Consider the following 20,204-nt stretch of genomic DNA (forward strand, 5'->3'; position numbering starts at 1 on the left):
TTTCAATCATGGTGTCCAATTGGCAATAATAGCAATTTATATAATACATATTTCAATCATGGTGTCCAATTGGCAATAATAGCAATTTATATAATACATATTTCAGTCATGGTGTCCAATTGGCAATAATTGCAAATTATATAATATATAATTCAACCATTGAGTATTTTCTAACTTGTACTGTCCTAACTGTAAGGGCCACAATATTTCACCAAAGAGTCCAGATGGGTGTGAGAATGGGTTTATCAGCTGTTTTTTGACTCAAATGTCTGGGGCTGTTGGAAGCAGGTGATAATTGCCTTCTTATCTCTTTATAGTAGGCATAAATCACTATATATGAGAAAGAAATGTACACTATTCATTATTTTAGGTCCTTATCCTTGGAACTCTCAACCAGTATGTACAATGAGGAATACTTCTGCAGAACATGGTGGTTAAGAGCATGATTCACCTTCTGTTCTGATGACATTAGGCCAAGATTGGCATAGGAAAGGCAGCCTCAGCAGGCCATGCTTACTTTAAACCTATAGTTTTCAAGGAGGCAGAACCTGGGGTCATGTTCCCAGACAGAACTCGGCCAGGCCTGTCCTGATACTAACTTTTCATTCACAAATACATGACAATGGAAGGAGCATCGGTGTTCAAGTCAAACAGCCTTAGTCGACACCAGCCCTGACATTTGCTGAGTGACCTTGAGCAAATTTCTTAACTTCTCCAAGCCTAACTTCCATCATCTACAAAATGGGGATAGCATTGCCCGCCTCCTAGGAATTGTTGTAAAGCTTTGTCCAAGTAGATGAGATAAAACTTTAGCTTATAAACAGATAACCAGGATTTTGATGATATTCAATGAGGCATAAAAATAAACGCACTTGGGACTAACCCACCTGACCAAATGATCATGCTCTGCCTTTGTATGTTCAGGTCATGATCACTCGAGAAGACAGAGTGATCATTGTGGAAAAGAAAGATGGTACGCGGATAGTGGATCATGCTGACGGTACCAGAATCACAACCTTTTATCAAGTTTATGAAGACTGTATTACGCCTCCGGATGATCAAGAAATAAGTAAGTTATCCTTTGCTTTTGCCTTTTTATTTTGAGAGAGAGCGAGAGAAAGAGAGAGAGCATGAGTGGGGCAGAGGAAGAGAGAATCCCAAGCAGGCTCCATGCTCAGCACAGAGCCCAACATGGGGCTCAATCCCATGACCCTAGGATCATGACCCGAGTCAAAATCAGGAGTTGGTCACCCAGCCCACTGAGTCACCCAGGTGCCCCAAATATTTGATGTCTTTAGAATAAGACAAGGAGGAGCCTCACTGCTCTTATTAACACACACAGGAAGAATATTTTTTTGAAGAACTCTGTCAACCAAAGAGTGCGTGCGCAGTCAAGAGCAGAGCCTCTTAGGTCCTGCTGTTACAATCTTTACCCTCAACAGACACGGGAGTGATAAAAGCCCTAGCTGGCTGTAGATAGTATTGGCACCTTTTTCTTATTTTCACCACTAAAACCTAGACTGGTCTAGATTGGTGGCAATTAAAAGTAAATAATCATGACTCAATTGCCCTGGACATCAGCGCTCACACCTGTTTCCATTAATCCTTCAAGAATCTGATCTGCATACAGGTGACCTCAGGTCCTCCTTCAGTTCTGAACACGCCTCTCATCAGAGAGGTGGTGTGAGAGAAAAACAAGCGGGGGCTCGAACTCACAAACTGCAAGATCATGACCTGAGCCAAAGTCGGATGCTTCACCAACTGAGCCACCCAGGCGCCTCTTAAGATTTTTAAAGACAAATTATTCTCTGACTCCCTTTTCTTTAATTCCAGAGTTTATTTGGTCAGTGCATTAAATGCTTCATTAAATGTCGCCAAATTAAGTGCGACAAAATTGGCAAGTGAATGGGAAAAGAACAACCTTCCTACCCCACTGGTTAGAGGGAACATTAGAAGAGCCACCGGAGAGGGCAATTTAATGTGCCTATCATACGATGCACTAACTCCACTTCACTTCCTCTTCCTCTTACTACACTCTTACACACTTGTCCAAGGAAACGTGTTCAGGGCATTACTTGCAAATCCAAGTCCAATATCAAAATACTGGTAAATAAATGGCCTCAACACCAGAATAGGAAAATAGAAGGCAGTACAATCTTATAAAGGAATACTATACAGTAGTTAAAAGGAATGAAGTATATCCACACATATATAGCCACACACCTGTATATCAAGAGGGCTGAAGTTCTCAAAGCAATGTTAAGTACAAAAAAGTAGGTGCAGAATGATACATACAGTGATATATAATCTACGCATATTTAAAGCCCACAAAAGATTACACATTATTTTTGATACACATATTTATATAAAAGATAAAAATAGATTTCAAGAGAAAGGAGTAAACCCAGGGACCAGGAGAAAAGTGAACTTCAACTCACCTGTAATTTTTCTCTTGTATACATATGAAAAATGTTGAAACAAATATGGTAAAACACTAACAAGTGTACCTTTTGATTGGTGAGTATATGAAAAATTAAATAATTTATGCTCCTCTGGGTGTTTTCAATTTTTCAAAATAAACATAGTAGGACAAAATAGCACACTAAATTAAGTAGGAAGAGTTGTTCTGGAAGAATGACTCTGCGTTGACAGTGAGTGGGCCACACACACCAGCCCAGTGGTGTGAGTCCTCAGCACCCGTCTCCACCGCTAGTCCAGGGGCCAGGAGACAGGAACAAACCCAGCAGGTGGGCGTGTTTCCCAATGTGTGCATCCTGTCACATCTGCTTACCTTGCATTTGCTTGCAGCCGAAAGTCCTCAAACGGTCACCAGGCAAGTGAAGTGCATGCGGATCGAAAACGCACACTATGCCACTGTCATCACTAACTGCGAGGACAGTAGCTGCTGTGCCACCTTTGGGGATGGGACATCTATTATCGCAAAACCACAGGGAACGTATCAGGTGGGTCTGTGGGGAAATGAGGGGTGCCAGAAACAAGCATCCATTCTACTAAGAGAACCCACTCCTCAGGGGCGGTGAACATGCCTGCCATGTACGGCTGATGTTCCTTTTGTCTCATGTTCTTAGAACACATTTCTCAATCTCTTTTTTACTTGTTCACCTTCTTCTGACAATCCATTGCAGAAAGAAACAAAAACAAAACAAAACAAAACAACAACAATAACAACAACAACAAATGTCCCGCTTGTCTTACAATGCTTTGGCATTTTTGGATCAAGGTTTTAAACCAGAATGTAGTTGGTGGGGATCTTTTATGTGGTAGGTGGCAGGCACTGTTAGAAGCCCTCATGTGGTCTCTCCTGTGCCTACCCGACCGGCTTCACCTCCTGCGACCTCTGACCTCATTCATATTCTCCCGTCCTTCCCATCTCCAGCCCACCTTCACTCTACCTAATGTCCTGACAGGATGGGGGGCGGGGAGCATAAGGCCTGTGTGGTCCTAGGAGGGCAGTTTGTTCTTGAAGGGTCAGGGAGGAACACTGTTAGCAGCTCCTGTACCTCCCTACATTTCCCTATTAATCACAACCACCCAGTGTCAGCCTGCAGTCCCTTTAGCCTTAGAAGGATTTGCTCTTGTCATTCTGCTTGCTGGAGAAGAGACACAAGTGCCAGGATGTCAGACACAATGTCACCGGATGCTGACAGCTCAAAGCCTGAAGATGATGGACATACAGCTCATTTGTTACTGTGGAAGCTGCTGAAGGCCAGTTCATCCTCCCCCCACGCCCACCTTTCTCTCCCTCTTCTTCCAGTGTAGACTGTTAGGGGGCAAGGCAGGTGCTGAAAGTGAGACGTGACTGTAAAGTGTTGCAGTTGGCCAAGGGGCGCAATTTTTCTTCTACAACATTCAGAATGTCCATTTTTTTCGGCAGATTGGCAACATCCACAATCTAGTACCTTGTGTGCTACCAGAGGTCAAGAGAATCCCCTAAGATTCTGTGATAAGGCCAGCTTTTGCCTTTTGTTTTTATCATAGTCCCAAACTCTAATGGTTACAACTATGAGGGCAAAGGAATTTTAGAACCAATGACAGTTGGCACTGGAGGAGGAGACCCAAACAGAAAAGAGATCCAACTTAGAGACATTGAGTGTCTGCCACTATTATGTAGTCACTTGTTCCTCCCAGGTTTGCTCAATCTCCCAAAACACAGCCGGAGAAAGGATTGGAAGGCCAATCACTCCTGATTGAGAAATACACAGACCTTAGTTCCCAACTGGAAAAAAAGAAAACAACAACAACAACAAAACTCCAAATAAATTTACCAACACCTATTATAGTTCTCTAGTTGTATAGAACTGAAAGATGGCGTGCCTTCTGCACCCCCCACCCCCACCCATGGGTTGGTCATCACTTCCTCACTCACCAGCATTAGGACAATGGGCAGATGATAAGCGAAGCTGGATTTTGGGTAATGTATAAAAAGAGAGGTAGAGCTTGGTATTGTCCACCATTGCTCCTTAGCAGCACAAAAAGATTAACCAAAGCATCAAAGAAGAAGCAGGTATAACAGTTCGTATAGTCAGTATGAGACACTTCCAGAATGGTGGAGTAAGGACCTCCAGAAGTACACTACTCCATAAAAACAACTAGAAAACTGAAAATATTGTCAAAATCAACTTTTTCAGAACGCTGAAAATTAACCAAAGGATTACAACAATCAGAAAAACAAAGAAAGACGAAGACTCATTCTCAGGAAGTACAGCAAGATTCCTGGTGATTTCACTTGCCATAATCCCCTCCCCTCCCCTAGCTTCATGGTAGCCTTGAAAATCAACACCCTCACATTCATGATAGCAATGAAAACCAGCATGCCAGTATCCACTTAAAGAGGAAGAATAGACTTAGAGCTCCCCAAAAGTCCCACCACAAAATATTGTCATTGTTGACCTGTCTGGCAGTTTTCTGGAAACCCCATTTGCAAGCATTGTCTTTGTTTCATCTGACTCTGAGCTTACTCACTACAAACAGACTTCTCCCCGAACAGTGGGAAGCTAACATTATGGCTGCCTGAAGTGGCAATAACAAAGAAGAATAAACAAAAACATTAAAAGCAACAGCTGGGGAACAGAAGTCCTTAGAAGGCTTTGAAAAGCTCTGACATATTGCTTGGAATCATCCTCTACTGAGGGTTTGGTCTGCATGCTGCAGTATTTTTTCCAGTGTTCCAGCTGGAAGCTAGAGAAAGCTCCCTCTACTTAGCCTTCACTCCCTGCTTATGCAGATCCTCTTTATCAGCAAGGGTGAAAGATTAGGGCTCTCAGAGTTATTTTCTGGGCATGCACACAGTCCTGCACGTGTATGTGGCTTTCTAGATTCCAAAGAATATGCACTTATAACATATAAACATGTAATTTTCTTTAACAATAATAACACAAAGAGGAGAGGGGAGGAATAGAGCTATATAGGAATAAAGACTTTATATAATATTGAAATTAAGTTAGTATTAAGTACATGTAGATGATTATAAATTAAGACATTATTTGTGATCCTCAAGAAACTTTAAGAAAATAACTGAAAATATATAGTAAAAGAAACAATAGGGGAACTAAAAGGGCACACTAGAAATACCTGTTTAAAACAAAAGAAGGCAGTAATGGATGAATTGAGAGGAAAAAGAAGCATAAGGCATATAGAAAACAAATGAAAATTGGAAGATGTAATTCTGACCTTCTCAGTATCAGTATCAGTATTGGAAACAATCCAATAAAAAAGCAGATATTGGAAGGATGGATTTAAAAACATGATCCAAATATATGCTCTTTACAACAGATACACTTATATGGTCAAAGACACAAATAGGTTGAAGGGAAAAGGCTGAAAATAGATATACCTAGATTAAGTAATTGAAAGGGAACTAGAGTGTCTGTGCTAATTCAGACAAAATAGACTTTACAACAAAATATTACCAGAGACAAAGAGGTTATGTTCTGATGATAAAAGGATTAATCCATCAAGAAAACATAACAATTATAAACATATTAAGCACCGAACAACACAGTCCCTAAACACATTGTTATGGAACCAGGCTAGATCACTGGTGGAAAAACCAAGTGACACTCGGAGATCTTGATGGATCAGAGTTTTATTTTACACCAGCAGGCTCAGAAGAGGTCCTTCTCCAGAGATCTGAGTCCTGAGCACAAGCACGGGAGACAATTTATGTTATGTTACTTCCATATTCTGCATTAGTAGTAATTTGGCGCAGGCAAATTACTTGCCTGCAGGCAAGCAGGGCAGGAAGAAGAACCTGGGAGAGGAGTCTCTAGACCTTATGTTAGTCCCGTGGGCCATCTTATGGTGCAGAACTTTACTTATTTTCCCAATAACATGAATAATTCCAGAGTTGTACATTATACAATTTAAAATGTCTTATTTTAAATGGTAAAGACTGGCATAGTTAAAAGAAGAAATAGACCATTCAACAATAATTGGAAGCTTTAGTAGCCCATTTTCAGTAATAGATTGAGCAATATACCATAAAAGTGAATGATAAAAGAAAAATAAAAGACTTAAACACCAGAATAAGCCAATGAGACCCACTAGACACCTATAGAACACTCCACTCAACAACAAAATGCATTATTCTCAAGTGCACATGGAATATTCTCTAGGAAAGACAATGTGTTACACCACAAAACAAGTCTCAGTAGATTTAAAACGTTCAAAATCATACAAAATATGTTCTACCACCACCATGGAATTAAATTAAAAATCAGAAAGAATCACATATTTGGAGAATCCACAAATATGTGAAACTTAACACAGAGAAGAAATCACAAAGAGATTTCTTTGAGATGACTGAAATTAAAAGCTTAACATACCAAAGCTTATGCAATGCAGCTAAGGCAATGCATAGAGGAAAATTATAGCTTTATATGTCTAAATGTGTATACTAAGAAGATTTCAAATCAATAACCTAAACTTCCACCCTAAGAACCTAGAAAAAAGAAGGGAAACTAAAAGCAAGCATATAGAAGTAAAAAATAGATAAAAATAGAAATAAATAAAAAAACAGAATAGAAAAGGTCAACAAAACCTTTAGCTAGACAGAGAGAGAGAAAGAGAGAGAGGGGAGACCCAAATTACTAGATTTAGGAATGAAAGAGAAAACATTTTTATCCTTACAGAAATGAAAAAGATTATAAGGAAATACTACGAATACCAACAGATTAGATACCATAGATGAAAAAGATAAATTTCTGGAAAGGTACAAACTACCAAAACTGAGTCAAGAAGAACTAAAAATTTAGAATAGACCTATAACAAATAAAGGGATTTAATTGGTAATTTTAAAGTATAGCACTCAGAGAAACCCAGGTCCAGATGGCTTCACTGGTGAATTCTACCAAATATTTATGGAAGAATTAACATTGAATAATTTTCCCAAACTCTTCCAATATATAGAAGAGGAGGAATCACTTCCCAACTAATGCTAGCATGTACATATTACACTGATATTACAACCAGACAAAGTCATCACAAGAAAACTCCAGACCAATGTTTATTATGAACATAGATAAAAATCCTCAAGAAAATGCTAACCAACTGAACCCAGCAACATGTAAAAAGGATTATAAATTGTCACCAAGTAGGATTTATCCCCGGAATGCAAGGTTGGTTCAAGATGAAAAAATCAATCAATATAATATACTATATTAATAGAATAAAGGACATAAACCATATGATTATCCAAATAAGACTCAGAAAAAGCATTCTACATAATTCAAAGCCCTTTCATGATTAAAAAAAAAAAAACCTCAAAGCGGTAGGAATAGAAGGAAACTTCTTCAACCTGATAAAGGGCATCTACTAAAAACAAACAAACAAAACAAAACAAAACAAAAACAACACCATAGCTAACAAAGAGCATCCTTATTGGTAAGATTTCCCCTAAGATCAGACATGGGACATGAATGTTTGCTCTCACCCTTCTAACTCAACATTGTACTGATTGCTATAACCAAGACAATCAGACAATAAAAACAAATAATGTGCAAGCAAATTGGAAAGAAAGAAGTAAAAGATTTTCTTTTTTTTTTTAAGATGATGAAAAAATGTATTTAGAAAATTCTTAGGAATACAATCCACCAGGAATTCAATGTACACACACACACACACACACACACACCATTAGAACTAATAAAAGTTCAGCAAGGTGTAAGATCAATATACAAAAATCAATTGTATTTTCTTTTTTTTTTAATTTTTTTTAACATTTATATATTTTTGAGACAGAGCGAGACAGAGCATGAATGGGGGAGGGTCAGAGAGAGGGAGACACAGAATCCAAAACAGGCTCCAGGCTCCGAGCTGTCAGCACAGAGCCCGACGCAGGGCTCGAACTCACGGACCGCGAGATCATGACCTGAGCCGAAGTTGGCCGCCTAACTGACTGAGCCACCCAGGCGCCCCTGTATTTTCTACATTAACAATGAACAATCCAAAATTGAAATTTATAAAATAATTCCATTTAAAGTAGCATCAAAAGAAATAAAATACTTCTGTTCCACAAATGGCATTGGGAAAACTGGACAGCTACATACAAAAGAATGAAATTCAAGCACTTTCTTTCACCATGCAAAAAAAATAAACTCAAAATGGATTAAAGACCTAAATGTGAGGCCTGAAACCATAAAAATCCTAGAAGAGAGCACAGGCAGTAATTTCTCTGACATTGGCTCTAGCAACATTTTTCTAGATATGTTTTCTGAGGCAAAGGAAACAAAAGCAAAAATAAAATGTTCGGATGACATCAAAATTCCTTCTGCACAGTGAAGGAAATAATCAACAAAACTAAAAGAAAACCTACTGAATGGGAGAACATATTTGCAAATGACATATTTGATAAAGAGTTAGTATCCAAAATATATAAAGAACTTACACAACTCAACACACACAAAAAACAAGTCATCCAATTTGAAAATGGGCAGAAGACATGAACAGACTTTTTTCCAAAGACAACATCCAGATGGCCAACATATACATGAAAAGATGCTCAACATCACTCATCATCAGGGAAATACAAATCAAAACTCTGATGAAATATCACCTCACACCTGTCAGAATGGCTAAACTCAGCAACAAAAGAAACAGCAAGTGTTAGTGAGGATGTTGAGAAAAAGGAACACTTTTGCACCGTTGGTAGGAATGCAACTGGTGCAGCCACTGTGGAAAACATTATGGAATTCCCTCAAAGAGTTAAAAAAAAAAAACTACCCTACAATCCACTAAATGCACTACTGGGTATTTACCCAAAAAATACAAAACCCCTAATTCAGAAAGATATTGCAGTGTTATTTACAATAGCCACATTATGGAAGCAGCTCAAGTGTCCATCAATAGATGAATGAATAAAGAAGATGTGGTATATATACAACTGAGTATTACTCAGCCATGAAAAAGAATGAAATCTTGCCATCTGCCACAACATGGATGGATCTAGAAAGTATAATGCTAAGTGAAATAAGTCAATCAGAGAAAGACAAATACCATCTGATTTCACTTATATGTGGAATTTAAGAAACAAAACAGATGAACGTAAGGGGGAAAAAAGAGAGAAAGACAAGACAAGAAATAGACTGTTAACTATAGAGAACAAACAGATGGTTACCAGAGGCAAGGGGGTAGGGGATGGGCGAAAGAGGTGATGAGGATTTAAAAAAAGGAATAAAATACTTAGAAATAAATTTAATAAGAGAAGTATAAGACTTAAACACTGAAAACTACAAAATATCACTGAACAAAATTAAAGAAAACTTAATAAATGGAAAAACATTACATACTAAGTTTATGGAAGACTTAATCTCGTTAAGATTGCAGTACTCCCTACATTCCTCATCAACATCCCAGCTGCCTTTTTTGCAAAAATTGATAAGCTGATACTAAAATTCTTATGTAAATTTGAGGTACTCAGAATAACCAAGACAATCCTGAAAAAGAACGAAGTTAGATGACTGACACTTCCTGATTTTAAAACTTACTGCAAAGCTATAGTAATCAAGACAGTGTGGTTCTAGAAAAGGATAGGCATTGGGGCACCTGGGTGGCTCAGTCGGTGAAGCATCGGACTTCTGCTCAGGTCACGATCTCACACTTCCTGGTTTTGAGGCCCGCATAGGACTCTGTGCTGACAGCTCAGAGCCTGGAGCCTGCTTCGGATTCTGTGTCTCCCTCACTCTCTGCCCCGCCTCTGCTTGAATTTTGTTTCTCTCTCTCTCTTTCAAAAATAAAATAAAAACATTAAAAAAATTTTTAATAGAATAAGGATAGGCATATAGACCAATAGACTAGAACTAAGTATTTATTTATTATCAACCTGTGGTCCATAATTTTTTTACAAGCATGCCAAGATAACTCAATGGGGGAAAGAATAGTCTTTCAACAAATGGTGAATAAAGTTGGACCTGTACCTCACTCTACACACAGAAATGAACTCAAAAGCAGCAAGGACTTAACTGTAAAAATGCAAATTATAGACCTCTTAGGAGAAAACATTGTGCAAATCCTCATATCCTTGAATTTGACAAGGGCATCTTAGATATGACACCCAAAGCCCAAGCTTTGTCAAAGTGAAAAAAAGTGTGTTTTAAAGGACACCACCCAGAAAGTGGAAAGACAACCTATAAAATGGAAGGTATTATTTGTAAATCATATATGATAATAGTCTAGTATCCAGAATATATAAATAACTACTACAACTCAACAATGAAGACTAATAACCCAATTTTTTTAATGGGCAAGGATTTGAATAGACATTTCTCCAAAGAAGATATATACATGACAAATAAGCACATGAAAAAATGCTCAACATCATTAGTCTTCAGGGAATTGCAAAAATTCAACGATGAAATACCACTTCCCAACATGACTAGACTACAAAAGACAGACAATAATAAGTGTTAGGGAGGATGCAGAGAAATTGGAACCCTCATGCACTGTTGGTAGGAATGCATAATGGTGCAATCCCTTTGGAAAACAGTTCCTCAAAAAGTGAAAAATAGAGTTATCATCTGACTCAACAATTCTACTCCCAGGTAGATATCCAAGGGAAATTAAAATGTAGGTCCACTCAAAAGCTTGTATACAGATGTTGATAGCATTGTGAATAATAGCAAGATTGTGAAAATAACACGTGTCCATCAACTCATAAGTAAACAAAATTTGATATATCTAGACAATTAAATATGATTCATCCATAAAAAAGAATGAAGTAGTGATACTACGACATGGATGAGTCTTGAAAATATTATGCTAAGTGAAAGAAGGCCGACACAAAACGTGTCCTAGTGCATGCTTCCATTTGTATGAAATGTCTCAAATATTCAAGTTCATAGAGAGAGCAGTCCATAGCCACTGGTTTCCAGGAGCTAGGGGCAGGAGTGATGCAGAGTGACTGCTCGTGGTTGTCACGGTTTCTTTTCGGGATGGCGAAAATGCTCTTAAGTTACTGATAATATTTGCACAAGTTTTTGGATAAAGTAAAATCCACTGAGTGTATACTTTAAAAGGGTGAACTTACGGTATGTGAATTATGTCTCAAAAATGAGTCTATCTGAACCACACATATTTACATGAAAGCTAATACTTAAGGACTGTGTCAGCCACCAGAGGAATGGGGACAATTAAAAGCTCCTAAAAGCATTTGTCCCGTAGCTTCTGACTTTCTTCGACTTACTTCTTGCCCAAGAACATGAAGGATTCCAGACATTTTGAGTAGAGGCAAGTGTGTTTATTTGAATTAAAATATATCTTTCTTATTTTCTTATTAAATATCTTAAATAAGAAGGTGCCAAAAGAAATATTAAAGTGAGTAGATAAATGATGAGGACACAGAAGAAATTATATCTTAATTATTCAGTTTGCCTCTTTATCAGGGAGGCCTTCCCAAAGCTGAAGTCCTCTCCTGGGTAATGTGTTTTTCCTGGAAACAAGAGTTTATGGCTAAGATCTATAGATAATTATTTCTCCTGAAATGATTTTCCAAATCCCTCAAATTTAACAAGACCCTTCTAAATAATTCCTCTCTTTCTGTTACCCTTCTAGGTGTTACCTCCCAACACAGGCTGCCTTCACATTGATCGGGATTGTTCAGCTATATATTGCCATGAACCAAGCAGTGATGTATACCATCCTTTCCAAAAACGTGAGCAGCTAAGAGCTAGCAGGTACATCATGAAGCACACATCAGAGATTATCTGTGAGGTCCTGGATCCTGAGGGAAATACCTTTCAGGTAAAGTGCACCATTAGTGTGGAGTGAGAGGCTGGGGCTTTGTTTTTGAGATATTTCGACCAGAGAGCTTCCATTCAGCTTTATACCTTAGCTGCCTTGGGATTAGTTATCCACTTGCTGCCAATACTTAGCATAAGCAGTAATGGATGCCAATATCTCTGCTTCTAAAGTGTACTTCCAAGGGTATAGAAAAGCCTAACAGTTGGGATGGTATAAACGTTAAAGCCAAATAAAGAATTCGAACGGAAGGGGAGGAATACTACTAAACATTTAAAATAATGCCAACAAGAAAGAAATGATGTGAGAATGGTCTGTATCCAGGCTAAAGCGAGAGAACCAGTTTGTTTGACTAGGCTGGGAATCCGTGGTGCGCAATATCAATTAGGGAAGATTCTAGTAGGTGTGAAGATGGGGAGGTGGACAGGTGCTTAGGTGTTAGATGGTAGAGCTCTCTCTTCTGTTTTTCTGTCCTTCCACACCACAGCTATAGCGAGGCCAGAAACTGGCAAACCATGGCCACTTGTCTATACAGGCCCTTGAGATAAAAATGACTTTCATATTTTTAAATGGTTGGCAAAAAGTCAAAAGGAGATGAATATTTCATGACACATAAAAATCACAGGAAATTCAAATCTCAGTGTCATTATACAGTTTTATTGGAACACAGCCACGCTTATTTGTTCACACATTGTCTATGGCTGCCTTTGCGTATAATGGCAGAATTGAGTAGTTGCAACAGACATTGTATGGCCTACAGTTCCTAAACCATTTACTTTCTGGCCCTTGACAGAAATGGTTTGCCAGCCCCTGCTCCAAGCGTTTCTCCTTGTTTTCACTCCTCACCCAAGATGGTGTATCAGCTAGTAGGTGGTGTAGTGATTTTCCAGATTTGGAGCCATAGCACAGAGCCCCCAGCTCTGGTTTGGTACGCAGACTAGCCCTGATCCAGCTTGTTTTTTTCTGTGCTAAATGAGAGTCTTTCCAGCATGAGTTCAGGCTGCTAACAGAGTTTAATTTGTAGCGAATTGAAATTGAACCTTATAGGCCTGAGCCCTCTAGGCTTTAAACACATGGGACATTCAGGCCAAACATTCTTCTAGGCACTGATACTCTTCTTGAACATCCCCTCCAGTGATCTTTTAGCCTGAACTACATCTCTTCCTGGAGAGACCCACACCAGATCTAAACAGTAGTAATGGCTAGAACATTTCTTCTCACGCTAAATCTCTTTCCCTTTGTAGTCTATTCATGAATCCCAATTCCACACTTGCAACCACAGAATATGAACTTCTCCCACACTGCCACCTTCTTAATATTTCAAGACAACTATCAGATGGGTAGCCTCTCCTCAATGGTTAAATCCCCGGTTCCGTGAACCAACGCTCAGATAAGATTTTGAGTCCCTCGCGATCCTACTCACCTTACTCTGAGTATATTCCAGTTTGTCTTCATAGTCTAGGTGTGGTCTGTAAGTAGGGATGTTTTTGCTTTTATTAATGCCAACTGGACTTAGTGAGTATTACCTTGGAAATAAATATCTCTGGTTTTCTGGATATACCAACAGATCGCATGCTTTCTCAAATGAGACATGTAAGCTTTACGACATTTCTTTTCTTTAGTTGATTATATACTTTGTCCCGTAGGTAATGGCTGATGGTAGCGTATCAACTATGCTATGTGAAAACAATTTGGAAGATGATCCAAATGAAAAAACTGAAGGCTATGATAGTTTATCATCTACTCACGTTTATAAGAATCATCTGCAAATCTATGGTGAACATGTACCCAGGTAGCATGATAAAAATAATACCATGACCTTTATTTAAAATTTTAAGTTTCAGGAGCATTTTAAGTGAATACTTCACGCGATTCAATTTTATTGCTTCAAATAGGTTTTTTGTCATTTATGCTGATGGATCAGGAGTGGAACTTCTTCGAGACAGGGACATAGAAGAATACCTATCCTTGGCATACGGGGAATCAACTACTGTAGTTCTCCAGGAGCCAATACAAGAACAGCCAGGTAGGGAATCCAGAATGTCTGGAAGTCATTGTGTCTCCTTACCAGCATCCAGCCCCCTTATCCAGTCCACCCCCACGTCACCTCTACTTTCTCCCTTTTTCTCCCTTTTCAACCTTACTTGCCACATCGCCATGTCAACCTGTTTATACAGCTACTTATGCTCACTCCAAGCTTTATCTGGGCATCAACGTATGTAAACTGTATATAAGCCCCTCTCCTACCTGTAAGCAGATCTGAATTGAATCGGAGTTTAGGTACGGTAGGCATGTATCTATGATCCTATTTATGTGTTCCTTTCATCTGGCTAGGGGAAAAAAAAAAAAGAAAAGTGAGATATCACTTGTAAGTTCTTTTTTTTTTTGAAGGTGTTGCCTTGATGAACTTAATATATTAAGAAAAGAAAATACGTTTGATATGTGAGTTAGAAAGTCAGCCTGAAATATAAGATAAGTTATATATATAATTATATTTATTGTGTATTTATACTGTTCTCATCAATTCCAAAGAAATCAGTGTGTGGCTAAGGGTTCGAGATATGTATTGCATTAAGAAAGCATCATCGGTGTATGTTATATGTGTATTTAAACATAGATATAAACGTGCATATTATCTGTGAATGAAACCAATGTGTTGTGCTTAGGTTTATGTTTTGTCTTTTCTCTGGTGGTATATACTTTGTACTCATTTATGAATATGCCTGCATCTGCGCACTTATACCTTTTAGTGTATCAATGCACGTGTGCGTGATAAAATAAACTTTGTTCGTTGTGAATATGGGGAGTGGGGTGCTCTGATTGGTTGTGCAAGGCTTCATCACAAATTGCTCTGTTAGTTATTTAGCATCTAGATAACCCAGCATGTGCCAAACACACTGGCTGGGTGTTAGGAATACAGTGTGAGCTAAGACAGCGTGGACCCTGCTTTCATAGTGCTTAGAGTTTAATGAGAGGATAGGCATTAATTATATAGTCACACAATAACTGTGATTGTGTGATTATAAATTGGGGTAAGGTCTGTGAAGGAAAGGAATATGGTTCTATGAGGGCATTAACAGAGGAACCTGCTGTAATCTACAAGGCTTCCCTGAAGACACTGGCACCAAGAGCTGGTGGAAAAGTAGCAGTTAATTAAAATAGGAGGGAGAGCCTTCTTGGAAGAGACAGTACAAAGCAGAAAGCAAAAAGCCTTGGAGAACCGGGAGGAAAATGCTGAAGCGGCCAGGGCACAGAAGGAGGGGGTAGTGCAAGTTAGGGCAGGGTGAGAAAACACCGAGGACTCGGGTTTGTCCTGTGAACAGTGGGAAGTCAAAGAAGAGTTTAAACCATGGACTAACATAATCAGTCACTCTGACCGCTAGCGGGAGGTTCACTCACAGAGTAGAGCTGGGTAGAAAAGCTAGTTGTTGCTCTAGCCCAGAACAGCATCTCTCAGAGGCAGATGATCCGAGGTAGGTCAGCGGGTAAGCTCAAGTGAACCGACAGGACTTGGATGTGGTTTTTGAAGAATAGTAAGGTGTCAATGAATAATTCCGGGTGATCTAAACCCAGTCTCTAGGTGTTACAGTGGCCAAAAGCCTTACTTTACTTGTTAGATTGTAAGCTTCTTAAGCATAATCACTATGTCTCACTTATCAAGAAACTCGCTGAATTTAGTGAAAACCTATTGAATTCTCAGAATGTATTTGATAGAGAAATGATCCACTGATAACTCTCTTTGAACCAGGTGCCCTGAGCATCACTGTCCTTCGCCCTTTCTGTGAAGCATCACCATGGCTAATGAAGAAAGAATTAGATACAATTGTTCCTCCGAATCTCCAGTCAAGGTCATGGGAGATGTTTCCCTCAGTCGAGGTATAAATTTTTTCTGCTGCAAAGTCACTACACTATTGCACATCTATATCATCAATGGATTGGAGTCTCCAGTCTTCTCCCATATATTCGTATATTTTCATTCTTACATAAACTGTTAATGGGCTCGGGAGTTTTATATTTGAAGACTTTTAACATTTGTAGATTTTGGAGAAATACACCTGACTAGCTTTATTTCTTTTAGCCTGTGTTGCAGGCTCAAACGTCTTCCTATAGTATGGAAATACCCACTCTAAGTAACACATGTTATACCTCTCCTATCATGGAATTACTGATACTATGCAATACAGAAAACTTTCCTTCTCTCATTTCTTATTTGTTAGTTTTAACACCCAACTTCAGGTCTCCTTTTTTGTCTAATTTACTAATGCACGAACTGAAGCACGTAAGAATGATGTGAAGGATTATACAAAGGATACGCAACTACAATGATAAAAAGTAAACGTTGTGATTATGTCAGATTAGAGAAGCTCCATCGAAAGTCTTTTTAAAGAATGGAAGAAAAGGTCTTAGAGATCTTGAGCAAGAATCATGAAGTCCTACACCTTGCAAGACTTGACACTTCATTTTGCAAGCCATTTGTGTAATAGGCCCAGTATATTGTTAGATGATAAATTATTAGATCAATGAGGACATTGATAATATGATCAGAGAGACATTCAAGTGTTAGGTGGGGAGGACAATGTTTTTTGGTTTATGATGATTTTTGTTCCCCTGCACAACCTTGTAATAGCAAGGGCACAGACAATGAACACTTAAGGTAACAAAGACCTCTGAGTCCTATTTTTAAATTTGGCAGCTATAACCAACACGATGAGTGAAAAGTATCTGAATTCTAGTCCTGAGTCTACCAATTGTTAATGTGGGATAGGGGACAAGCCACACTGGACCTCTACTTCCATATCTGAAAAATAGAAAGGCCACACCAAATGACTCACTAAGGCTATATCCAGGTTGAAAGTAGTGCTTCATGACGAATAACATGCCACATCTGAGATTAATGAAAGAAGTTTATTCTCTTTCTCTGCAACTCCTATGGCTCTGGCCTTCTATGCCCAGTCACAGTGGCCCAGCCCAGGCAAGCCCCTCAGGGTTATCACTGACCAGGCATCAGACTGAATAGCAGTTTACAATGGAGGACATCTGGCACGCTACAGGACGTAGGGCATCAAAGCACACTACTCCTGAAAATCAATTACAAGGGTAACATAAAGCTGTGAGTCTAATCCGAGGCAGAACATATGTACTCCAAGAGACCCTGGGAAGACTCTGGAGGCATGCTTAATCTAGAGTGAGCTCAGAGACCACTCAGATCTATGGGATGATTTTTCTCTCTCAAAGAATCTTTCTAAGGTCAAAATGAACATGAAACCAGAAAGTGAAAGCCTGATTATTCCAGATGTCTTGGGCTGCTTGTGGGTAATAAGCAACAGTGCATTTATGCATTTTTCATAAGCTAGGCTACATTTCCATGATGCGACATTGCTTACTACTCCCCAAATGCTATCCAGTGGGACAGCACTGGATAATGCTACAGGATTTTAATATATCCAAGTTCCTGGTAACGCATATAAAGAGGAAAGCATGCCCAGTTCTCTTACCAATTTCCCTTCTATTTGAGAAACAATTTGGGAGCAGGGACCGTATGTTTTTGACCACCGTATTCCCTAACGAGTGGTTCCTAGCATCGTGTCTACATAATAAGGACTCAGTTAAAAAAAAAAAAAAAAAGCGAAAACATTCTGATTTTTTTGGTGCTTGTTCTGCTTCGTTTTGTTAACAGAAGAAGACTCCTGGACCTCCATTTGGCACTCAGGTTTGGAAGGGCCTTGACATTGGGTCCAAACAGCTAGCAAGTGCACCGGCCCCTATACTCAAGAGCCCCAGTGTTCTACAGATGCGCCAGTTCACCCAGCACGAGGTCATAAAAGAGGAGGTGAAGCAAAAGCTGCAGATTTCCCTTAAGGTAATGGAATCCGGGTCACCCGACCCAGAGGAATCAGCGACAGGGCAATCATTCCTCTTGGTTTCCTGAGGAATCTGAAATTATGTCACTGTACCAATATTTATCTAATGCGACAAAGGAATGTCAATTTTCCAGAGGGTAGGAGGTTGAGAAGTAGAAAATACTCAATGGTTCCCAGAAGGTATAGGAAGTATTGAGACCCTAAGGCACTGAAAAGATAGGTAACTTTTATATACGATTGCTATATAGTGTCCTCCTTCCCTCTTACTGTATGGGGAACTGGCTTTGTGACCTCTGGAAAAAAAGTACAGCTGCTTATTAATCTGCTACTTGTCCATGGAAGAAAAGGATTGTTGGTTTTCGGAAATGGTCTAAGAATTTGTAAATATATAGTTAATTGTGCACATCGTATCTATAGCATCTTCCTGTCTAGTTTATCAACTGTCTCTGAACGGGATTATATTTGTTTTGTTTATGGTTATATACCCAGCACCTGGCATACAGCGGGGGACGATTTATTTATGAAAATAGATGTTTATGGAAAAAGTAAAGTGTATTTCTCTTGGAAGCCAAGGCATAGACTAAGCCTAAACTTATATTCATAGACAGAATCATAAAGACTATCCTTGGAAAGGACTCTAGAAACCATCTAACCCAAGTCCGTACATTTTATTGATGAGGACACCGGAGCACAGAGCTAGAAGATGGGTCTCTGTGGCATCTCCATATAGTTCTAAGATCTTGTGGCCCTCAGGCTTTGTTTTTGGACATTTCAGGTCTTTGCTCATTAATGTAATCAAGGAAAAGGTTTTCCAGATTGCTCGACCAGTAACTGGTTTGTTGAGCACTGGGAACTTACATACTCTTACCTTTTCAGTAGTATTTCAAGTTGATGTTCACAGTTTTGGTGTTTCTGCCTCGTTTCGGTTTTTTATTGATTTATTTTATTCCGCTGACTTAGGATTATATAAACCATATTCTAAAGAAAGAAGATGAGCTACAGGAAATGACAGTTAAGGATTCCAGAACCGAGGAGGAAAGAGGCAATGCTGCAGATCTCCTCAAGCTCGTCATGGTGAGAAGGAAATGTTTTCAGTACCAATGTTTTCACTGTTGTTTCAATGTCAGGTGCTTCAAGACAAAATATTACACCTCATGGCTGTTTCTGCCACTTCCATGGAACATTCGCCTTCCCTCCCTATAATTTCTTATTTCTGGGAAAAATCTGATTCCTCATGGATTGAATTTTCCAAAAGCTTCTTAGGCCCTTCCTTAAACTGTATATAATTCTGAAGGCCCTTAAATAAAAGTTTATACTGTCTTCAGAGAAAATGATGTTTATTGAAATGTGGAATGAATTAGTGAATGAAGGAGGAAGGAGGAAGAAAAAGGAATTTCTACAACTTGAAATGATTTGCATTTTTAAAAATTCTGTTGTGTGGAAGGAATGACTACAAAAAATCAAATACATTTTGTACTGGCATTAAAAAACGAATTCATTTGATAGTAATTTTCCATGAAGAATGCTGTAAAACCGAGTGAATTTGTATGTAATATAATCATCATCATTAAGGAATTCTATCTTCATTTCAGTCGTTCCCTAAAATGGAAGAAACTACAAAAAGTCATGTAACTGAAGGTAACTACATATTTTTCTGCAAAATATTTAAAAATCTTAAATATCCTTCTCAGTCATTCCTTTTGTCTGATAGCAAAGTACCATGTATATATATATTTCTGTTGTCATATTGGCCATGTTGTATTATAATTACTTATTTATGTATTTTTTCAGCCTACATTGTGAAACATGGCTGCATCTAATTTATCTTTAACTTTCATTTGTTGAATGAAAACAGTTGACATTTGACTTTTATGTTAACCTCAGCATGTATTTCCAACATACCTAAGACAGAAGAGGGAAACAACCAACCAGTCAACGCTCTCCCCCAACACACACACACACACACACACACACACACACACACACACAGAACTTTTGAGCAACTACACAGTTACCACCAAAACCTTGCACTATTTTACACTGAATATATAGCTCAAGCAGTCTACCCTTGGAAAATATCCTCATTCAAAG

At 38.7% G+C, this 20,204-nt stretch overlaps 1 protein-coding gene across 4 annotated transcripts in view; it reads left to right on the top strand.

Annotated features, from left to right (window-relative positions):
• Positions 1–20,204, top strand: part of SPAG17 (sperm associated antigen 17) — a 242,230-nt gene that overhangs the window by 163,950 nt on the left and 58,076 nt on the right. For all 4 annotated transcript variants that reach the window (XM_058716054.1, XM_058716052.1, XM_058716053.1 and 1 more), the window contains exons 30-38: positions 925–1,069; positions 2,809–2,963; positions 12,067–12,255; positions 13,899–14,044; positions 14,148–14,278; positions 16,001–16,128; positions 17,930–18,112; positions 19,074–19,187; positions 19,706–19,751. In XM_058716054.1, the coding sequence (XP_058572037.1) occupies positions 925–1,069; positions 2,809–2,963; positions 12,067–12,255; positions 13,899–14,044; positions 14,148–14,278; positions 16,001–16,128; positions 17,930–18,112; positions 19,074–19,187; positions 19,706–19,751 (1,237 nt within the window). The remainder of the gene's footprint in view (positions 1–924; positions 1,070–2,808; positions 2,964–12,066; positions 12,256–13,898; positions 14,045–14,147; positions 14,279–16,000; positions 16,129–17,929; positions 18,113–19,073; positions 19,188–19,705; positions 19,752–20,204) is intronic.

The sequence above is a fragment of the Neofelis nebulosa genome, chromosome 2 (assembly GCF_028018385.1).
Source record: "Neofelis nebulosa isolate mNeoNeb1 chromosome 2, mNeoNeb1.pri, whole genome shotgun sequence".
Lineage (NCBI taxonomy): Eukaryota > Metazoa > Chordata > Mammalia > Carnivora > Felidae > Neofelis > Neofelis nebulosa.